Source organism: Sturnira hondurensis, unplaced genomic scaffold (assembly GCF_014824575.4).
Source record: "Sturnira hondurensis isolate 20B ecotype Veracruz unplaced genomic scaffold, ASM1482457v3 Scaffold0019433, whole genome shotgun sequence".
NCBI lineage: Eukaryota > Metazoa > Chordata > Mammalia > Chiroptera > Phyllostomidae > Sturnira > Sturnira hondurensis.
In genome coordinates, this window is record NW_028092064.1 from 1,268,658 (window position 1) to 1,289,024 (window position 20,367).

A 20,367-nucleotide genomic window follows, 5' to 3' on the forward strand; every position below is an offset into this window, starting at 1 on the left:
AATGCAAGTATTCTGAACGGCACAGAGTAGGTGTTAGGTAAATTACAGTTACAATACTAATCTTATTGTTTGCTACCCAAGTCTACGAGGTGAGGCCAACTTCCTCTAGAGGAGGGGGGCACAGAACCCCTGCTCCCTCAGGTTTGGAGGCCCAAGTAGCAGCGTTAAGCCACCATGCATTAGACTCCAAAGGGTTACAAAGGCCTGAGGTTCCCGATGAAAAAAAAAACCAAAGCATAAAAATAATTCGATGAGTAAGAATAAAATTCCCTCTTCTGAGGTTCCCGGGTCTAGGCCCCTCCCTTCGGCACGCACTTCCCCTTTCCCTTGTTCATGGAGGAGCCAGGCTGGGCTGACTGAGAAGTGGACGGCCGCAGCCATCCTCCCACTCAGGACGCGGCCGGCTAGCCCGGAGCCGCGAGTCCGGCAGTCGAGCGCGCCCCGTGTGGTCGCGAGGGAGCCTGCAGCCGCGAGAAGAGGCGGCGCGCAAATCCGCACACCCAGCCGCCTAGCGGTTCGCGGGCTCTGCTGCACCGCCGCCTCCGCCCAGCCCAGCCTGGCTGAGCGCGATACCCCTGGTTCTCCCACTTCCGCCCGGCCCTCCTTGCCAAACCCCTGGCCGGACCCTAGCGGAAGTGCGCTGGGAGTCCGGATCCCCCTTGGCCGTGAAACGGAAGCGCTCCCGGAGAGCCACTCCCCCCAACACTGCGGCGCGCGGCCTGTCGGGTTCCGGACAGGTCCCGTTTGACGTGGCCGCGTGCTGGGGGCGGCTCCGGGCCGGGGGGCCGGCCTGCGGAGCCGGGCGGGGCAGGCCTGGGGCGGGGCGCGGCACCGCAGCTGGATGGCCGGGGCTGCCCGGAGCGCTGCCGCCGCCGCCGCTGCACGGTGAGTGACCGCCAGACTCTCAGGGCCCGCGTCCTGGGTGGGATGGACCCGGTGATCCCCCCGACCCCGGCCCGCCTCGCCCTGGGCCGCCCTGGGCCTCTCGCCCAGCCCGGAGTTAAACTTCCTTGGGCTCTTCTCCCTGGTCGCCCACGCGTCGCTCCCCGTCTGTCCCTCATCTCCCCCTCGTGTCTATGTCTCCCACTATCTCTAGCTCTCTCTGGACTCTTGATTTCTCCCTTCCCTCTCCTCCCTGACTCTGCACCCTCTTCCCTTCTCCCAAACCTGTGGTCCCCTCACCGCTAAGTGACCCGCCTCGGCCTCCACGCCTGCCTTGGCCCTTGCCCTCTCGCCCTGCCCTGCCTCTGGTCCCCAGTGGAGCCCAGCGAATTTTATCAGGATCTCCCGTTCAAGCCTAGAGATCCTGAACGTGGGCAACTTTTCCACCACCAGAGGCGTCTGCTTTCCCTGCCTCCCACCTCTAGCAGCAGATGAGGAAACTGAGGCAGGGACATCTCCAGCTCAAGGTCACAGCCAGCATGAGGCTGGGCAGACCATATTTAAATCTTCATGCTTGAGTTTCCAGACTGAACTTCTCCCTTGGTTGATTCACATCCTCGTCCTGCGATGACCCACTGGGTGGGCAGCATTCCTGCTGCCCAGTACTGTGGGCCTCCCCCAACATAAGGAGGGCTGTCTGTGCTTTTTCCATGCCAGGCACGTTCACTGGCATTATCAGGCGCATCTTGCATGCAAAGCTGTGTGAGGGAGGCAATACTTATTGTCATGCTATAGAGAAGGAAGCTGAGGCTCGGAGAGGGGCTTCAGGGACCTGCTATGTCAAATAGTTACGAGTGCAGAGGCAAAGCTAATGGCAGCACTCTGAGCATTTGAAAGGACCCTCACAGAAGGGTCCTTTCTCTTCAGTCCCCCTCCTGTCTCTGTGCCCCAGGGACACTGGGCTTGTTTCCTAGGAAGAAGCTCTAATGGTCCTGTCCTTGCTCAGCTGCTTGGTTTCCCCACCTGCACTTCTTAATGCTGCCCCATCAAGCTAAATAGTACCAGCCTCGATCCCTGGGACGTCCTCACCAGGGCACGTCCTGGCAGCAGAACCTCCCCTGGCAGCCAGAGACACCCGGTTGGGCCGGGCCTGCCGGTGGCTAAGGGGAACCCAGCCAGCACCTCACCCTGTCATTAGGGAAAGTTTAGCCTCAGGCAGACATGCTGACACACAGTCTGAAACGGGCCCAGAAGGAAAAAATGTGTGGTCCTCGGAGTGTGGAAAAGCAGAGAACCTTTGCTCTGTGCAGCCACCATTTGGATCCCCAGAGGCCTGGGCCAGGCAAGCAGGAGGGCAAATGCTGTGGCACATGGTGGATTGGGAAGACTAAGATGCTGTATTTCATAAGCAGGTGTTCAGCCAAGGGTGGCAGCTCATGTAAGTGGCCTTTGTGTTTTTCAGCACCTGGCATGCCTGGATGTCCCTGCTCTGCCTGTGGCATGGCGGGCCAAAGGCTCCTCTTCCTCACTGCTGTTGCCCTGGAGCTCCTGGGAGGAGCTGGGGGTTCCCAGCAGGCCCTCCGGAACCGGGGGGCTGCAGCAGCCTGTCGCCTAGACAACAAGGAAAGCGAGTCCTGGGGGGCCCTGCTGAGTGGGGAGAGGCTGGACACGTGGATCTGCTCCCTCCTGGGCTCACTCATGGTGGGACTCAGCGGGGTCTTCCCACTACTGGTCATTCCCTTGGAGATGGGGACCACACTGCGCTCAGAAGGTGGGTGACCCTCCTCTGGCCCCCTGGGGCAGCCAGCAGTGAGGGAAACGTGCTGTCCTCCATGGAGAGCGGGGTCTCATGTCCTGGCTTACAGTGTGACTGAGGTATAGGGTGAGGGCAGAAGACAGTTTCTCTCCTTGAGCCTGGAAGACCGGGGTGCACCATGCTCATTGGTTCATTCATCTGTGCGTTCCTTTGTTCTGAAAGAGTAACTGTCAGCACACAGTCGCCGAGAAGCAGTACAGACAGAGGTTAGAAATAGGGATGCCAGCCTGCCTAGGTTCAGATCTTGGCTCTGCCACTTACCAGCTGGGTGCCACTGGGCAAGGTACTTAACTCCACTCTGCCTCAGGCTCCCAACATTAAAAATGGGGATAACAACCTCATAGTATCTACCTCACAGGTACTATTATAACGACTAAATGCACTCATATCGGTAAAGCACTGCCTGGTGCAGGGAAAAGGCTGCGTGTTCAAGGGCCCTGTGCTGGGTGCGAGGGTGCAGTGGCCAGCAAAGCACTGCCTTTCCCTTCAGTCTCTGCTCATAGTGCAAAAGAGCTCTCAGGCCTCTGAGGAGGGGTCTGGAAGGTGGGGCACAGGTATGGGTGGGGGCTTTCCTTTGGCTGCCTTTCTGTACAGTCCACATGTGCTGTCCACAAATGACATGGACTGAAAAGCCCACAAGATCGGATGGGAGAGCCGCTTATAGTTCAGGTACCTTTCGCCCCCACCCAAGAGTATGGCAGAGTTAGGTTGGACCACAGACCCCGGAATCTCTGAGACAAGGGCCCCAGGTGCCCGTGCCCCTCTTCACCAGGCAGAGGGCTGCCTCAACCGCGGTGCATCCACCCAACCCATCCCGTGTGACCCGAGAGGTCAATGTAGGGAGGGCTTGGGTCACTAGCTCCATTTTACAGGTGGGGACGCACAGGCGTGGAGAGGTGAGGTCACACTGCCTCTGCCCTCTGTGCCTCAGTTTAAGAGCTTGCATATGGCCCCCTTCAGGCACTTCCAACTCTGGATGCTACAGGTTGGCAGAAGTCCCCGGGTCTGTTACTTTTCTGAGAGTAACAGTGGTTGAGAAGAGAAAATTCCCATTTAATGAGTACTTGCTGTGTGTATTGTCACTAAATTCCCATAGGATCCCTATCAGATAGGTACAGTTATCCCAACTTTACAGCAGGGGAAACTGAGTCCCAGCAGTAACTTGCCCAAGGTCACCAGCTGGTGGTTGGAACAGCTGGGATCTTAACCATGAGCAGTAGAGGCTCCACAGTCGATCAGCGGGTGGTGGTATATTCCTGCTGAGCTCTCAGCTGGGCCTGGGAGCGGGGGACCCAGTGAGGGCCACAGCCCATCCAGCCTTTTAGAGGTTTACATTCATTCTGGTGGCAACAACACAAAGAGCCGCACCCTGGGAGGGGCCCTGGAGGGGCAGCCCACAGGCCCTGCATCTCTGCCTTGCAGCTGGAACCCGGCGCCTGAAGCAGCTGCTCAGCTTTGCCCTGGGAGGGCTGTTGGGCAACGTGTTTCTCCACCTGCTGCCCGAGGCCTGGGCCTACACGTGCAGCTCCAGCCTTGGTGAGTGAGGTCACAGGCTGGGAGCAGGAGGGGTCTTGGGGGGGCTGGTCCCTATACCCAGTGATGGCCTAGACCCTGCCTGCTCTGTTGGAATGAGGCGGGGAGGGGTTCAGGGCCTCTGGCAGAGAACTTGTCCTGGTCCCTGTGGCACTCCCTGGGGTCCCCCTGCCCCTATCCCTACGCTGGACTAGGTCCCATTGCAAATGGCACCCCTTCCACGGCCCTGGCCTGGCCTGGCCTGTCAGTGCTGCCCCTGCAGGTGGCGAGGGGCAGAGCCTACAGCAGCACCAGCGCCTGGGGCTGTGGGTCATTGCTGGCTTCCTGACCTTCCTGGCTTTGGAGAAGATGTTCCTGGACAGCAAGGAGCAGGAGGGGGCCAACCAGGTGAGTCCTACACTCCAGGACCTGGATGCCTTGGTCTCCGTTTTGTGGTGGTGCCAGGGCCTGGAGGCTCGGGTTCCGAGCTGAACCTGAAAAAGAGGGTCTCTTGGCCTTTTCTTGTGACCTCTGGGAAGCTGGGCCAGATTGTTGGGAGGGATCTGGGGAGTGACAGCATCAGCCCTTCCTCGGCTTGTTCTCATACAACGATAGTGACAGCAGTGCGGGAGGTGGGCTTTTGAGTTTGGGGGTGCCCGGCTGATGGGGCAGCCGAGGAGTCTGGCCAGACAAACGGGGAATTCCCTGTTTCTCCACCTCTCGCTCCCCTCCCGTGTTCACCCTGGCCAAGTGGGGGGCATCTAATGTCACTTCTCCCTCCTTCTCCCGGCCCTAGGCCCCCAGCAAAGACCCCGTTGTTGTTGCTGCCGCCGCGCTCAATGGAGGCCACTATCTGGCCCAGCCGGCTGCACAGCCCGGCCTGAGCGCTGTGGTCCAGAGCATCAAAGTGAGTGGCCCACTCAGGGCCCCCTCCTCCTGCAGCCATCCCACCCCGAGTGGCCGGCCCAGGTCAACCCTGCCTGTCCTGTTCATGCAGCTTTCTCTCCCCTCACCCAGGTCAGTGGCTATCTCAACCTGCTGGCCAATACCATAGACAACTTCACACATGGGTTGGCTGTGGCCGCCAGCTTCCTTGTGAGCAAGAAGGTGAGTAGCGGCTGGGGCAGGTGGGACCCAGGCGGTCCCAGAGGGAATGAGGGTGCTTGTGTTGACCAGTTGGCTTTACCTCCAAAATAGGTCTCCAGTCCATCACCTCTTGCTCCCTGCACCAGCAATACCCTCATCCAAGCCCCCAGTCCCTGCCACTCTCCTGGACACGGCCTTCTCTTGTCCCGAGCCACTGGTCTGTTCTCCTTGATGCGAACACTACTCGTTGGGGTCACATGCCTTTGCCAGGCTGCTTCTAGATGCTTCTCCTCCACCTTCTTCCCCTGCCTACTTTTGTGCACCCAAGCTCTTGCCTTCTTCCTGGCCTGCACCTCACACTGCCACCCACCTTAATGTTCTTCCTCCCACTCTGAACAGCTGCTCCTCAGCCTTTTGGCCTTGGCTTAAATGCACTTCCTCTAAGAGGCCTTTGCTGACCCCTCATCTAATGAGGCCTCCATTACTCATACCCATGGCACCCAGCCCCCACTGCCCCCACAGCAGCTGTCACAGTGCGTGATCTCACGGTTCTTCATGAGTGTTCAGCCCTGGCCTCCCTCCTCCAGACTGTTAGCTTCATGAGGGCAGGTTGGTTGACTGGATTTCTGGTCTCCGAATGGTGGCCAGCCAGAGCACAGCAAGTGTTGGTAGGCTGAGTGCACAAGTTGGTGCCCTGGCCCCTGGCACAGACCCCCACACACTCCCCTTCCTGCAGATCGGGCTCCTGACCACCATGGCCATCCTCCTGCACGAGATCCCCCATGAAGTGAGTTCCAAAGGGGCCCATGGTCAGCTCTGGAGGCCTGGGGCTGGGCGTGGGGTGGGGCTCCCTGGTAGTGGCAGGCTTGGGGCCAGACTGTCGAGGCCTGCAGCTGCTCAGCCCTTCAGGCCTGGGGACCCAGCCAAGGGGGTGTGGGCTGGGGGACTGGCAGAAGGCCCTTGCAGGGGGCTCCATGTGTGTCTATACCTGAGACACACAGAGGGTCTGGTCCCGCTGGGGCCCAGAGTGACCATCTGGACCTTCCCTCAGGTGGGTGACTTTGCCATCCTGCTCCGGGCTGGCTTCGACCGGTGGAGTGCAGCCAAGCTGCAGCTCTCGACAGCACTGGGGGGCCTGCTGGGGGCCTGCTTCGCCATCTGTACACAGTCCCCCAAGGGAGTAGGTACGGGCGTGGCGGGTGGGGGCAGGCAGGTGGCAGTCAGCAGAGGGGTCCAGGCCAGGTTCTGCCTCCGGTCCCACTGTGCGGGAGGGGAGGGGAGGGGGTGCGCACAGCTCTCTGGGCTCCCAGCCAAGCAGGCCTTCTCCCACTGCAGAAGAGACCGTGGCCTGGATCCTGCCCTTCACCTCTGGCGGCTTTCTGTACATCGCCCTGGTGAACGTGCTGCCCGACCTCTTGGAGGAAGATGACCCATGGTGAGTGACCCACTGGGACTCACGCATGGGGCTCTTAGAGGCTTCCCCCTCTCCCTCATCCAGTATGGCCCCTGAGCCCTGGTCCCTCCCCCCACAGGCACTCCCTGCAGCAAGTGCTTCTCCTCTGCACGGGGATCCTGGTGATGGTGCTGTTCTCGCTCTTCGTGGAGTAATGTCCCTGGTGCCCCAGCCCCCACACAGCAATAAGAGACTCGGATTTACTCTGTGACCATGTGCGAGGCGGAGAGAGCTAGTGAGAGCGCCAGCGGGCCTCTGAACGGACTAGACAGTGTGTGTGGTGTGCATGTGCGAACAGTGGTGTGTGAGACCAACACTGTGATCCCTCATGCGCTGGCCAAGGCCCTGCCTGTCCCCAGCCACACTGTGCCCTCCCCTTGCTACCCTGTCATCGTACACCTCCCAGTGAGCAGTGAGGAAACAGCAGCACTGCACCCAAGCAGAGGCCTCTCCCCACCAGGACTCCAAGGGAACCCCAAAGCTGCCTCCTGCTGGGGCATCCCATGTCCCAGGCTGAGAGTAACACCCCCCCCCACCCCCGCTCGTGCATCCCACCCTGGGCAGAAGTCGGGTCACTTCCCTCTGCCGCCCCATCGGCCTGGCCCTTCCTCTGCCAGTGCTAAGGCCAAAGAAAGGAGGTGCAGGTGCTCTAGCAGACCCCAGCCCCACTGGGCACCGAGGCCCGCCCTTCCCAGCATGGAGCTGGAGGATGCTGACACCTTTCCCTCCTCCCTCCTGGCTACCTGCCCTGGGCCGGCTTCTGTCCCCCAGTGAATGCTCCCTGGCAGCGCCAGCAGCCCTTGCCACCTCCAGCTGCCAAACAGCAGCCTGCAGGGCAGCCAGCAGCCCCAGGCCAGAGGCCTCCCGATCCAGCTCAGGGATGCTTGTGCCAGCTCAGGGCCCAGGCAGATATCCTAGAGGCAGGGAGAGTGGTTGGGGCTGTCCCTCCCTGCTCGGGCCCCTTTTCCTGGCCCACTGCAGTAGGAGGAGGCCAGGGGTGGTGAGGGCTCCATGCTGTCAGCACTCAGGAATGTGCTCCTGGAGAAAGCTGAAGCCATAATCCCCAGTTATTTCCCTTGGCCAGCACCCAGGCGCTCAGCTGGCCCACTCCACAGCCAGGCTCCAGCCTGCTGCTTGACCATGGGCGTTCCGAAGTGGCCATTAAGAGGGTCCAAATGGTTTTACAGCAGTTTCGCTGTGGTTCCGTTTGTATCTGTAAATACCTGTTCTATATATAAGATGCAAATAAATACGATACACAGACTTGCTGCCTGTTTTGCACACCATCCACGGTCAAGGGGGGCTTTTCTGGGCACCTGAGCTCCAGCCAGGTTGGCGGCTCCATGGCCCCAGCTGCTGGCTGCCCGCCAGTCTCCACTCACCCCCACCGTCCACCCTTCTGCCTGTGCTTATCTCTGAACTGTTACCCTTGTGGTGTTTCCTTCGCTTGTGTTGTTAGCTTTTTGTCCCCCCAGAAAATAGACCAGGTACTGTGCACTGTAGCCCACAGCACCCCAAGGGTGGTGTCCTAATTATACAGGCCTATGAGGCAGCAGCCTTTTCTCACCCTGCCCGAGAAATGTAACTGATGAAAGGAGCTCCATCCACAAAGGCAGCTCCAGGTTTAGCCTCAATGAAATTTTTTCATTAAAAAGGAAAAAAATACGGACCCTTATTGTAAATCATACAACCTTCACCTCTCACTGTGCTGTGTAAGGACAAGACCAGGCACCGGGGGGCACTGCTTCCCCACGATGCTACAGGGAAATGCCTAAGGGGAAGTGGAACCCTACCCACTCTTCCCAAGCCCACCAGGACAACCTGCAGTAGCCCGTAGCCCACTGGCCAAGAGCAGCACATCATCACTGGAACAGGCTGTGAAGCCCAACTTGCTGCACCCTCAGCCTGGCTGAAACATTCTTTTCAGCAAAAAGCGATCTGTGGCACCTGGCTGACTTACCCAGGATCTGGTGGATCTGCCTCTGGTCCAACAGGGCCCCTCTGTTGAGCCTTGGGGGGTGCCGGCAGATTTACTAGGAAGCCAGGGCCAGGTGAGTGCAACTGGCTGTGAGGGGGAGTGCAGAACGGGGCCAGGGACAGAACCAGAGGCACTTCAGAGGCTATGCTGGGGCTCCTCAGTCAGGGGTTGGGAAGTCAATAGGGTTGCCGTTACTTTGGAAGGCCATTTGCTGGGGAGCTCTTAAAGGACGTGGGCCTGACAGCAAGCAGGGCTGATGGCAGAACCGTACTCACAAACACATCATAATGAAAGGTTGGGCCTACCAAGGCTCTCCCAGGGGAACTCGGCTTGAGGTTCACTTTTCAGCCAGAGGAAATGCTCTGAAAGAGCAAGGGGGCACATGGAGAAACAGGAAACTCGGGGGCCAGGAAACAGGAGTTTCAAGGGGAAAAGACCCAGAGCCTGGCTTTACAAAGAAGCAAAGCCAAGAGCCAGAGCACCAACTGGAAAAGGGAAAGGCTGGCTCTCTTTAGGGCCTCCATTCTGGAGCACAGCACTGCACAACCTCTAAAAAGCTCAGTGAGGTGAGGCAGGGAGTCGTGGGGGAGGGGTCTGGAGGAACGGATGGGGGAGGCCAGAAGACCCCACGACAGCTGCAGCACATGCTCACCCCCATTCCCTGCCAAAGCCTCACCTTGACAACCAGAGTGGGGCCCACAGCTGTCCTGAACTTCCAGGCAGCAGCCTATGGGGCAGGGTTCTCATGCGAACATGCCCACTCTTCCACTAAAAGGCCAGAGAAGATGAGACAGACAGGTGGTAGAGACCTGACACCATCTTTTATTATGCATTTTAACCAGCAAGGGACTAGGGAGTGGTGGCGCCTGATCCCTAGGCATAGTACTGCAAGTTGGCTTTCTTCTTGGCCTGCACCTCCAGGATGCCCTCCATGTAGTCCTCGTGGGTGAGCTCCGTGGCGCCCCTGCGCAGTGCGATCATGCCCTGCACCCAGGACAGACAAGCTCTAAGGTGCCCCCCACGGCCCTGGCCTGGCTTCCCAGGGGCCCCACCCTTCTCAGCCTCTTCCCCTCAGCAACCCCCTCCCCATACTCACCGCCTCCACACACACAGCCTTGCACTGGGCCCCATTGAAGTCATCCGTGCAGCGGGCCAACTCCTCATAGTTCACGTCGGGGCTGTGGAAGAACACACAGCAAAGGGCTCAGTTATCCACAGGGAGGGGGTTGGGGAGCAGGTACACTGCCATGCAGCGCCACAGAGTCAACTTGCCCTAGGACTGTAGCCAAGTCCCTTCCCCACCGTACCTTGTTCTTGGTGCAAGGTGAGGGGAGGAAGAGGGACCGTCAAAGCAGATCAGACCTGGTTATTTTTGTGTCTTAGGCTCTAGCCTTCTAGAAACATGCACCTGAGACCCCAGGGGCTGATTCAGGCTCAGGCAGGGGAGCAGGAGGAAAGGATGGCCATCCATCTCCTAAGTAACGCAGGCCCTGTGTTGGCACGCTGCTGCCACTTACTGGTCTCACACGCCAGGCACCGAGCTTGATGTTGCCATAACCCCGTAAGATTGGTGCCACTACCTCCAAGTCCCAGATAAGAAAGCGGAGGCTCTGAGAGGTTATACCACTGGCTGAAGGGCAGAGATCTGAATGTAGGTCCGCCTGGCCTCCAGCTGGATCGCCCTGGACCATGCAGGACTGTTCCCATCTGCTGGGGTCAGGGAGGCCAGGAAACTGAGGGCAGACCTTCCAGTCATGGGGAGGAAGGGAGCAGGTGGATTCTAAGAAGCAGAGCAGCCAGAATTATCGTCTGGGCCTCAACAAAACTCTCAGGCACCTGGGCAGCAAAGGAGGCTGTGGTGCAGAGGAGTGCTGTGTGTGCGCAAGGGCTGTGGGAGGGGATGGGTGGAGGCCTGGGGAAGCTCAGCACAAGGCAGAGGAACAGACCCCTGTGCGGCTGCCCTGTCAGGGCACCGCGCCCTGTTCGTGGCATCCTTGCTCACCTGACATTCATCTTTCGGGAATGGATCTGCATGATTCTGGCCCGGGCCTCCTCATTGGGCATCGGGAACTCAATCTTTCGGTCCAGGCGGCCTGAGCGGAGCAGGGCAGGGTCCAGGATGTCCACTCTGTTGGTGGCTGCGATCACCTGAGCAAGCAAAGCAGCAGCAACGTGAATTGAGAAGAAAACGTTTCACAGACAGGGAACAGTCATGGCCACAACAGGCAGAAAGACAGTGCAGGGCCGGGTGACAGGGCAAAGGACATTCAAGACAGACCTCAAGTCCTCGCCTACTGGGTTGGCCAAAAAGTTCAAGGTTTTTTCCCATAAGATGGCTCTAGTTGTACTTAGTTGTCCTTAACTTCATTCAAAACAATTTTGTTACACTGTATTGTGACAACTGTCATATCAGCGTGCACTTTTAAAAAAACTTATCAAAACTGGTGAATTTTTTGTAGCCATTTTAATACTGAAGATGGAACAAATAAGCAACATTTTTGGCATATTATGCTTTATTATTTCAAGAAAGGTAAAAACTCAACTGAAACGCAAAAAAAGATTCATGCAGTGAATGAAAAAGGTGCTGTGACTGATCAAACGGGTCAAAAGTGGTTGGTGAAGTTCTGTGCTGGAGGTTTCTCGCTGGATGATGCTCCACGGTCGGGCAGACCAGCTGAAGTTGACAGCGATCAAACTGAGCCATATTTTACGGAAAAAAAACATAGGGATCTTTTGGCCAACCTGAGTCAGTGTGCCTGTTGGTAGTGCGCTGACTGAGAAGGTGCCCTGGCCTCTGAGGCCCTTGTTTCCCATCTTGAACAGCACTTCACCAATTCTCACCTTGACTTGGGTGTTGGGCTGGAACCCATCCAGCTGGTTCAGAAGCTCCAGCATCGTCCTCTGTACCTCCCGGTCCCCAGCCTTCTCACTGTCAAAGCTGAGGGACACAAGAGGCCCAAGACACTGGTGAGACCACAGCTTGGAGAGCTCCCCTCCTCCTCCACCCACCAGAAGCGTACCTCAACCTGTGCAGGGTAGGGAAATGTCTCACTCATCTTGGGGCCCCCAGCCCAGGGAGTAGCCCAGAAAAGGTGTAATTGTCAACTGCTGGGGTGGCTGGGATCAGGTGCCAAGCTGAGGACAACACGGGAGCAAAACCACCACTGCCCGGACTGGCGCCCTGAGAAGCGTGCCACTGCACACTGAGCTCAGCTTACAAACAGCGATCCAGACCAGACTTGGGGAGTCACAGGGTAACAGGGGACCCAGGTGGGTGTCCCTGTGGAAGTGTCCCTTAGCTGAGATCTAAAGCTGAAAACACATTGGCTGGGCAACCAACATTGGAGAAGAGGGGAAAAGGAAAAGCACATTCAGAGAGGAAACGTAAGTGCAAAATCTCTCCCACGGCAAAGCTGAGTGGGCCTGCAAGCTGAGGGGGTGCTCTGGAGAGTCCTGATGGAAGGGAAGGCGGGGCAGAAATAGCATGAGGTCAGAGGGAAGCAGGGAAAGCCACACAGGGGGCCTCGCAGGCCAGGCAAGCCCAAGCACTCATCCCAAGGAGCAATGGGGAAGGCGCAGGAAGGGTTTGAAGTAGGTAGGATCCATCTGTGTGAGGGGCTGTGTGAGTGATGTGACCAGTTTTATAAGACACATGCTGCCAGATGTGAGACGAATGGATGGATGGGGGAAAGGTAAGAAGCAGAGAGGCTAGTTACAAGAGAACTTAGGAAGTAGAACAACAGAAGTAGAGCTGCATCATCCCAGGACAGGGGACCAAGCAGGATAGTAGGATTTAGAACAGTTCCCTTGGTGGCACTTAGCACCCCCTCACCGCTTGGTGCCGATGGCATCCAGCTCATCAATGAAGATGATGGATGGAGCTTTCTCCTTGGCCAGGGCAAAGGCATCCCGGACCAGTTTGGCACCATCTCCGATGAACATCTGCACCAGCTGGGGGCCAGCCAGCTTCAGGAAGGTGGCCTGGGTGTAGTGGAGTCAAGCCAAAAGTCACTCTGGGCTTGCAGTGCTCAGCTCTGCTCAGGTCCTCTTCACCCCTTCCCAAGCGCTCACCTTGGTCTGTGCAGCACAGGCCCGGGCCAACAGGGTCTTCCCCGTACCTGGGGGCCCATACATCAGCACACCCTTTGGAGGTTGGATCCCCAAGTTCTCAAACTTCTCCTTGTGGTTCATTGGCAGGACAATGGCCTCCACCAGCTGCCAGGAAGAAGTCCTGAGTGAGGGGAATGAAGCCCTGACGTCCCCTACAGCCCAATTTTTAATGGTTTCAACCCCAATCTGGAGCCCTCCTATTCCAGTTCAAGGACACTGCCTCCTCCTTCTCCTTATCAAGAGAACGTAGAATGCTCACTCCCACCAAGGCTGACAATGGTCTCTCCAGCAACGGCAGGGGAAGGTGGAGACTCACTGAACCTGAGTTCCAGTCCTGGCTCTGGCTGCCCTTAACCTTCTATGACCCTAACCAAGTCATTCAATCTCCTGAATCTCTGTTTCCTAAACTGACACATGGCATCCTTCTTGCCTCCCTAGGATGCTGCGATGAGAACAAGAGGCACACTAGGGGAAGCGCCCTGGTCACTGAAGCAGAGAAACACAAAGGCTGGCGAGGCGGTTAGTGGCTGCCACACCACCCTCACCTCCTGAATCTGCTTGTCCAAGCCCCCGATGTCACTGTATTGTTCTGTGGGCCTCTCATCCACCTCCATGGCCTTCACCCGTGAGTCGTACTCTGTGGGCAGAGTCTCCAGGATCAGATAGGAGTCTTTGTTCACACCCTGGGGACACAGACAAAGCCTTCAGATTTGTCCCAGCTCAAGGCCGAACTACCTGGCTGGTGATTAGGTGTCTGTAGAGTGAAGAAAATGAATGACATGCAACTGGGAACACAGCAAAGAGCAAGGCGACAGGATCTGACTCTCCGGGCTGCTCTGCTGAGATTCAGGGCCAACAGTGACCTTGGCCTGAGGCTGGGCTCAGCCAGTCAATGGGAGAAACTTCACTATAAGAGCTCTCCCTGGGCTCAGGGACACCGCTCACCACCAAGTCTCCCGGCTTCAGTTTTTCAGCATCCACCAACCCAATCACGGGCAGGAAGTATGTCTGTGGGAGAGAGTCCAGAAGCACCTCGGTTACTGCCCTCAGTAAGGCTCCCTAGTCCTTTCCTGCATCCACCCCTCACCCTCCTCAGACCTCCTGTTGCTGAGCAGCCTCACCTGTCGTGTAGAGGTTTTGATCACTGCACACTTGCCCTTCCTCTGGGAGTCCAGGTCAATATTGGCACCATCCTCCTCTTGGTCATTGGGATCAACATCTAAAAGCTGGAAAGGGAAAAAGCTTAGTCGAAGAGGCCCTGCTCGGCCCACTGAACTCCCCAGGGCCAGGTGCTTCCTGGGCTGAGACATTCCCAGCACTCACAGGGCTGACCATCTCTACCTCACTCCTCACACTAGCCCTGAGCTCAGTGAGTACAGCGATAAACCGAAGTACTGATAAGATTTCTGTTTAGGTGATGCTTCTCCACACAGAACTCATCCAGCCCCGAGGAAAACCAACCAGTAGAAAAGAAGACATGGACCTTCTGAGACCTCTTCCTGCCTACACATCCCCCTAAGAAATGCACACTAGGAACGGGCTCTCACAGAAGTCCCCCAATATGCAATCTGGGCCTCAAAACTTGGCCCCCTCTTTTCCCAACGGCCCATCACAAGCTGCCTCCAGACCCTGCAAACCCCTCTTCCCCTCCACATACACACACACCTCGATGACGTTGGAGACAAGGTACGGCAGGGTCTTGTTCACTTTGATTTTCTCACTGTTCTCTTTGATCTTGTCCTTCATGGCCTGGAGTTCGTGTGTAACTCGTAACACTTCGCTCTTCATAATCTGAGACAAAGATGGGTGGAAGCAAATGTTCAGCTTTCACTCAGTTTACCCCCAGGGCCTTTAATGGGTAAAGTCCAGGCTTCCCAGGGGACCTCCCGAATCTGCTCAGTCTGCTCCCAGGCTCTCTGAATGCTGGCTGGCCTGGCTCTGGCCACATCCCACAGAAGTCTGGAGGCGGGTCTAGAGACCTCCTGGGGAAGTAGTTGTAGTAGAGGAAAAAGAGCAGGTCTTTGGGTCAAATAAAGGTTCTAGTTTCCGCCTTTTATTAAGTACTGGGTACTTCAATATAAAAACTTTCTGAGCCTCAGTTTTCTCATCTGCAAAACTGAGAGTTCCTAGAAGAAAGGTTTTCTACAGGAGTAAAGACCTCATTGGGAAAGGCAGTCTGATGACTGCTACTCTCAGGCCTGGTATCCGAGCACCCTGTCCCGCTCCTGGTCCCTCCTAAGGTTTAGGTTTCTTTTCTTTTCTTCTGGTCCAAGGAGAAAACCGCGGTCCCTACGGCCCCCCTAGAGAGACAGTTGGGATCCCCCTGGCCTGCCTGAATATGCCCACCTTGATTTCACTGTCCAGTAGTCGTGTGCGCTGGATAATCTCTTCTGTGGACATCTTGAGCACCTCCTCCCCAATTCCATCTTGCTGTTAAAAAAAAATATTTTTAACTGAGGGCAAGTACCCTCGTTACCCAAGCCCACTCACAGCCTGTTTCCCCGCCTGTAAGACCAGAATGAAGGATTCGGGATCCCTGACCATATCCCTAGCGGCCTCAACTCTAGGGCCGCGCCAAACCTCCCCTCTACCGAGGTGGTGTCCCTTCCGGCCCTGGCTCTAGGGCCCCCACCTCTCCCAAGGCGCACCTCAGCTTCGTCCCACACGGTCGCCATCTTCTCTTGCCGAGTCACTGAACTCTCGAGTTCCGGCAGCAGATTCATTTCCCGAGGAAAAGGTCGAAGATCGGACTGCGCAGGAGCCGTAGCATAAAATTAGTACTACCTTTCTTAACACCAGATCTTGACTAGTAGCAGACCTCTTTCAAGTCCTGACCTTAGCCGATTTAGCTTCGGCCGCGTTGTCCCAGCGAATCTGCTTCTCCAATTCAAAAGACGACTTACGGGCCTCAGGACCCAGCGCCTAGCCTCCAGAAACGTTCCCGCCCTCGTCCTGTTTATGCTGTGCTATTGGTCGGCGCGCGCAGTGGGCGGGTGCCTAGACACAAACCCTAACGGGAGAAAGGGCGAGAGCGGCAAAGGCCTTTGGGAAATGTAGTCTTAGTTTGGCCTATAACTGAAAGGACGCTGTAGAAGGAGTTGACTCAACCTCAGAGTCTGACCCATTTAGGAGTTCGGGGATTCACACAATGGCTCTACCTATCCAAACCATAAACAATATACGCCAGCCTTGTGTAAAGGCGGGGGGGGGGGCGGATCATGACATCTCAGGCATTTTTATAATTATTATTTATTAATGTACAAGCTGGCCACCCAGGGTTACCTGAGAAAATTCTTAACCAGTTTTGAAGAGACTGATTAAGAATTTAACCAGTAACTTGCTACTGGTTAACGCTGCTACCACTAACTTCGGAGCAGGTGTCACAGCTCTATCCACGTGGGAAGAGCTCAGTTGGCAGTCAGACTCTACAACTAAAAATAAAAAAACTAAACATCACGTCTGTAATCATTTATTTCCATCTGGGTAGGACAGATCGCTTAAAATCATCTGAGACTCATTTGTTGCACCTGTGTCCTCTGCTCTGGAGGCTCTCTGCTTATCACTCTGAGGCGAGCCTCAGGACCCCCTAAAAGGAACTTCGTGTAAGCTGCGTAGCTTATGTTTTAAGTCAAACCATCACAGCTATCCCCTAAACTTGGTGAAAATGTGCCCGGTGTTTTTCTCGGAGTGCAGTTGCAGGCATTTTTCCTTGGCAGTGCTTGTTTAGGCTGACAAAGCACTCTTGCGAGTAACAGCATATATTTCATCCTCCCAGCAGCCCTGTCCTGTGAACGGGTTGAATTATCATTCTCAGTGTTAGATAAGGATGTGGAGGACCACGGGCCAAGTGACTTGTCCAGGGTTGTTCAGTGAGTCAGTGTCAGCACTGCGGCAGCTGACCCCAACTTCACACTTTGCAGAGTGTCCTGGCAGAGGTCAAGAAGCCCAGGTGGGGAAGGAGCTGTTGTCTCTGTGCTGGTCCCAGGGCAGGTGGGTCCTGTTCTGGGGACTACTGGTCACCCCAACAAAAGAGAATAAGTTTAGAAAGTCTCCATCCTGGGCCTGTGATCGCCGGTGGCAGTCCCTCCTTGACCGAACTTTAGACAGGCTCCTGTGCACCCTCTCTTCCACTAGGTTTTGTCCTTGGGCGCTGTCCTCTGTCTACCTAGCCCAGGTTTAGCAAGACTCCTGCTCGGTATATCCAGACCACCCTCCTTGATATCTGTACACAGCCCATATTAAAATTTCTTCGATTATCCTGAAAGCATCACTTAGAGCCTTAAAAAAATTCAGTATCAAAGCAAAGATCACGTAACACTCCACTGCCAAATCCCTTTAGCAGCCTTTAGTGTAGAACAGTCCTTTTCTGGTCTTTCATGCCATTAACATGTTCGAAGCATCCAAGCCAGTATTTATCTGGTGAAGTCAGTTCTCAACAAAGCATCCAAAGGAATTCTTTTTAAACCTGGTCAGGTCATGCCATCTCTCTGCTCAAAACCCCGAAGCAGCTCCCCATCTCATTCAGAGTAAGAGTCTTTGTGAGGGCCCCCAGGTTCCCAGGTGCCTTCGCTCTCCCATGATTTCCTCCAGGATCTCAACTCCACCTCCCTTCCACCCTGCTCACACTCACAGGCCTCCTGGCTGCTCCGGGACCAGGCTGGGCCAGCTGCTGTTTAGGTCTTTGTTCCCTTTTCCTGGAGTGCTGTCTGGGGTATTTGCTTGGTTCACCCCATCACCTCCTTCACGTCTTGGCTCAGATGCCTCCTTCTCCAACGGGCTCAATAATGTCATTTACAGCAAACAGATCCAGTCCAGAATCAAGCCCAGAGTCCAGCATAGTATTTAGTTGTAGTGCTCGAGTCTCCTCTAATCTGGCATAGTTTCTCAGTCTTTCCTTGGCTTCATGACCTTGGCATTTTTGAAGATTACAGTCACTTTGTAGACTCTTTCTAAACTTGTATGTATTTAGTGTTCCCCAGGATTTTAAATCTAGGTGTTTCGTCTCTGGCAGGAGTGTCACGGAGGAAGTGCTGAGTTTCTCATTGCATTACTTCAGGTAGCACCTGCTTTCTTATTGTTTCCTCCCTGGAGAGGCTAACCTCCCTCACTTCACTCATTAGGTGTCTGCCAACCTTCTCCACTGAGAAGTCACTCTTTTTTCCCTAGAAATTAATAAGTATTTTGTGGGAAAGTATTTCAGAGCTCTATAAAGATCCCATTCTTCATCAGATTTTTAATTGAGTCATTTATTTATTTAAGTATGAATTCTTGCTTTACCCAATAAAATCTGTTACTATCATTGAGATGGACTGAATGTTTGGGTCCCCCCCAATTCACATGTTGAAGCCCTAACCCCCAATGCGATGGTATTTGGAGATAGGACTTTCAGGAGGCACAATTAAGGGTTAGATTGGGTCACGAGGATGAGGCGCTCACAATGGAGTTAGTGGCCTTATAAGAAGAGGAAGAAAGATCTCTCTCTCTCTCCTCACAAGCACAGAGAAGGACAATGAGAAGGTGGCCATCTGTAACCCAAGGAGAGAGCCCTCACCAGACACCAACCCTGCTGGCACCTTGACCTTGCACTTCCAGTCTCCAGAACTGTGAGAAAACAAATTTCACTTGGTTAAGCCGCCCAGTCTATAGGATTGTGTCGTGGCAGCCCGAGCTAAGATAGTCATTATTAATGGGCCAGTGGGAGCCCATTCAACCTGGCTCTTGTGTCCTTTTGAATCAGCCTCATCATTCTTTCAACTTCCTTTGCTGTCTGACCCAAGATATTCCAGCCTCATCTCGTACCTTCCCTGGTCCAGGCCTAGAATCGCCCATTTCCGCCCCTCCCCCCCAAGAACCTTGATTCCTTTTAGTGAAAGACAGTATTTAGAAGCCAAGATCTGGGTACTAGATGTGCTCATTGCTACTGGCATGTCACTGCTACCAAGCCAGTACACACCTGAACATGCAAGGGTAACTATACAGAGTTGGGCAAAAGCAGGTTTGCAGTTGTTCATATGGAAAATGATACAATGATTACTGAGTAATAATACAAGAATAAACTCTGTAGCCCTGAATGGTGTGGCTCAATGGGTTGGACATCCACCCACAAATTGAAAGGTCGCCGGTTCAGTTCCCAGTCAGGTCACATGACTGGGTTGCGGGCCAGGTACCTACCTGGTTGGGGGTGTGCAAGAAGCAACTGATCAATGTTTCTCTCATACATTGATGTTTCTCTCCCCCTCTCTTTCCCCTCCCTTCCCCTCTCTCTGAAAATGAATAAATAAAATCTTTTTTAAAAATCAATCAATAAAAAAGTATTAATACATAAATAAGATCTTTTAAAAAAAAGAATAAGCTCTGTTTTGTGCACTCACGATGGTAAACCTACTTTTACCCCACCCTGTGCTTGTTTCTCTCTTTAGCTCTATATTTTGAAATCCATGAGTTCATATGGATCCCTACAATTCCAGTTCCGGCATTTTTCCTTTTCTTACTCATGACCATTTTTCAATAGTAACCTGGGTCCCACTACCCTGAGTATATTTGCTCATGTGACCAATGCCCTCTGTGTAAGCAGTTTCTCATTGCCGCCCCCTTCCATGCCCAGATTTCTGTCCACGCTCTCTTGGTTCGGATGCCCCCCCCCCCCGACCCTGTTCATCCTGCTCAAGCTCTGACACCTCACGCCTGGCCTCCCTTAACTTGGCTGAGGCCCTACCTTAGGCGTCCTTACCTTGCTTAGGCCCTAAAGACCCATACCAGGCTGCCCCTCTGTACCTAGCTTGGTGCTCTGCGCTGGGCGGCACCCCACCCACCACCACTGAGTGGGTGCCCTGGCCCCTTTGCATAGGCACTGGTTCCCACATGGGGCCTTTCTCCTCCAGGGTGTCCTCACCACCCTTCTTTGGCTCTGTCATACCAACCAGGCTGCCCTGTGTGTAGACGCCCTTCTCAGGCTCCACTCCTGACCACCATCTGCATGGAGTCCTCCTCACCTTGCTTGGCTCCAATACCCAGCACCAGGCCTTGCCCTCTGAGCTCCTTTCTCACCCTGCTTGGACTCTGACACCCCAGGGTGAGGCATCCATCTGTGTGGCCACCCTTCTCTCTCCAGGCAGACCCTTCCCACACTGGAGCTTCCCCTGTCCTCTGACTGCTGGGGTCCCAACGGCCACACCGAGCCACCCTCCCTGAGATTGCCTGTCTTGCTCTGTCCCACCTCATGGTGTTAGGACTGAAGAGAAGGGAAGGGATGAAGATGAGGTAGACGAACACTGCTTGATTCTTAATTGCCTCAAACTACTCATCACTGTTGTAATAGCCCACTCATCTTGGCCATTACTTCTGCGATAACAAAACACCAGAGAATGGGTGGGCTTGAACAACAAAATTTATTTCCTCATGATTCTGCTGATTGGAAAGCCCAAGATCCAGGTGCTAGCAAATCAGGTTTCCAGTGAAGGCCCTCTTCCTGTGACCCCACACGGTCTTCTCTTTGTGCCGCATGGAGAGACAGCGAAAGCTCTCTGGTGT

General features: G+C 55.2%; 2 protein-coding genes across 6 annotated transcripts; one reads left to right on the forward strand and one right to left on the reverse strand.

Annotated features, from left to right (window-relative positions):
- The first annotated feature begins 734 nt into the window (after nt 1-734).
- On the forward strand, nt 735-8,010 carry SLC39A13 (solute carrier family 39 member 13). 5 transcript variants are annotated; one of them, XM_037027962.1, is made up of 10 exons: nt 735-885; nt 2,345-2,653; nt 4,121-4,234; nt 4,480-4,618; nt 5,007-5,117; nt 5,228-5,317; nt 6,033-6,083; nt 6,348-6,480; nt 6,607-6,731; nt 6,829-6,920. In XM_037027962.1, exons 1-9 carry the CDS (start codon nt 842-844, stop codon nt 6,723-6,725), a joined length of 1,110 nt encoding a protein of 369 aa, XP_036883857.1. In that variant the 5' UTR covers nt 735-841; the 3' UTR covers nt 6,726-6,731; nt 6,829-6,920. The 5 variants fall into 5 exon arrangements, with proteins under 5 accessions (XP_036883857.1, XP_036883859.1, XP_036883856.1 ...); XM_037027964.1 differs by having other exon boundaries at nt 737-885; nt 6,348-6,476; nt 6,632-6,731; XM_037027961.1 differs by having other exon boundaries at nt 747-885; nt 6,632-6,731; nt 6,829-8,010.
- Nucleotides 8,011-9,509: 1,499 nt separating this feature from the next.
- PSMC3 (proteasome 26S subunit, ATPase 3) lies at nt 9,510-15,730 on the reverse strand. The gene is made up of 12 exons (XM_037027968.1): nt 15,486-15,730; nt 15,184-15,267; nt 14,503-14,628; nt 13,959-14,063; nt 13,783-13,845; nt 13,383-13,520; nt 12,799-12,942; nt 12,560-12,708; nt 11,569-11,665; nt 10,730-10,875; nt 9,824-9,905; nt 9,510-9,711 (listed from the first exon to the last, which is right to left on the reverse strand). Exons 1-12 carry the CDS (start codon nt 15,558-15,560, stop codon nt 9,601-9,603), a joined length of 1,320 nt encoding a protein of 439 aa, XP_036883863.1. The 5' UTR covers nt 15,561-15,730; the 3' UTR covers nt 9,510-9,600.
- Between the last annotated feature and the right edge of the window lie 4,637 nt (nt 15,731-20,367).

Bases quoted from the DNA above. Each gene is read 5' to 3' on its own strand.
- SLC39A13 (XM_037027961.1), top strand. From the start codon at position 842: ATGGCCGGGGCTGCCCGGAGCGCTGCCGCCGCCGCCGCTGCACG. The intron at 886-2,344 runs GTGAGTGACCGC...TGTGTTTTTCAG, and splicing joins GCCGCCGCCGCCGCTGCACG to CACCTGGCATGCCTGGATGT. The intron at 2,654-4,120 runs GTGGGTGACCCT...TCTGCCTTGCAG, and splicing joins GACCACACTGCGCTCAGAAG to CTGGAACCCGGCGCCTGAAG.
- PSMC3 (XM_037027968.1), bottom strand. From the start codon at position 15,560: ATGAATCTGCTGCCGGAACTCGAGAGTTCAGTGACTCGGCAAGAGAAG. The intron at 13,846-13,958 runs GTGAGGCTGCTC...TCTCTCCCACAG, and splicing joins TCAAAACCTCTACACGACAG to ACATACTTCCTGCCCGTGAT. The intron at 9,906-10,729 runs GTGAGCAAGGAT...GTTCTTCCACAG, and splicing joins TCCCGAAAGATGAATGTCAG to CCCCGACGTGAACTATGAGG.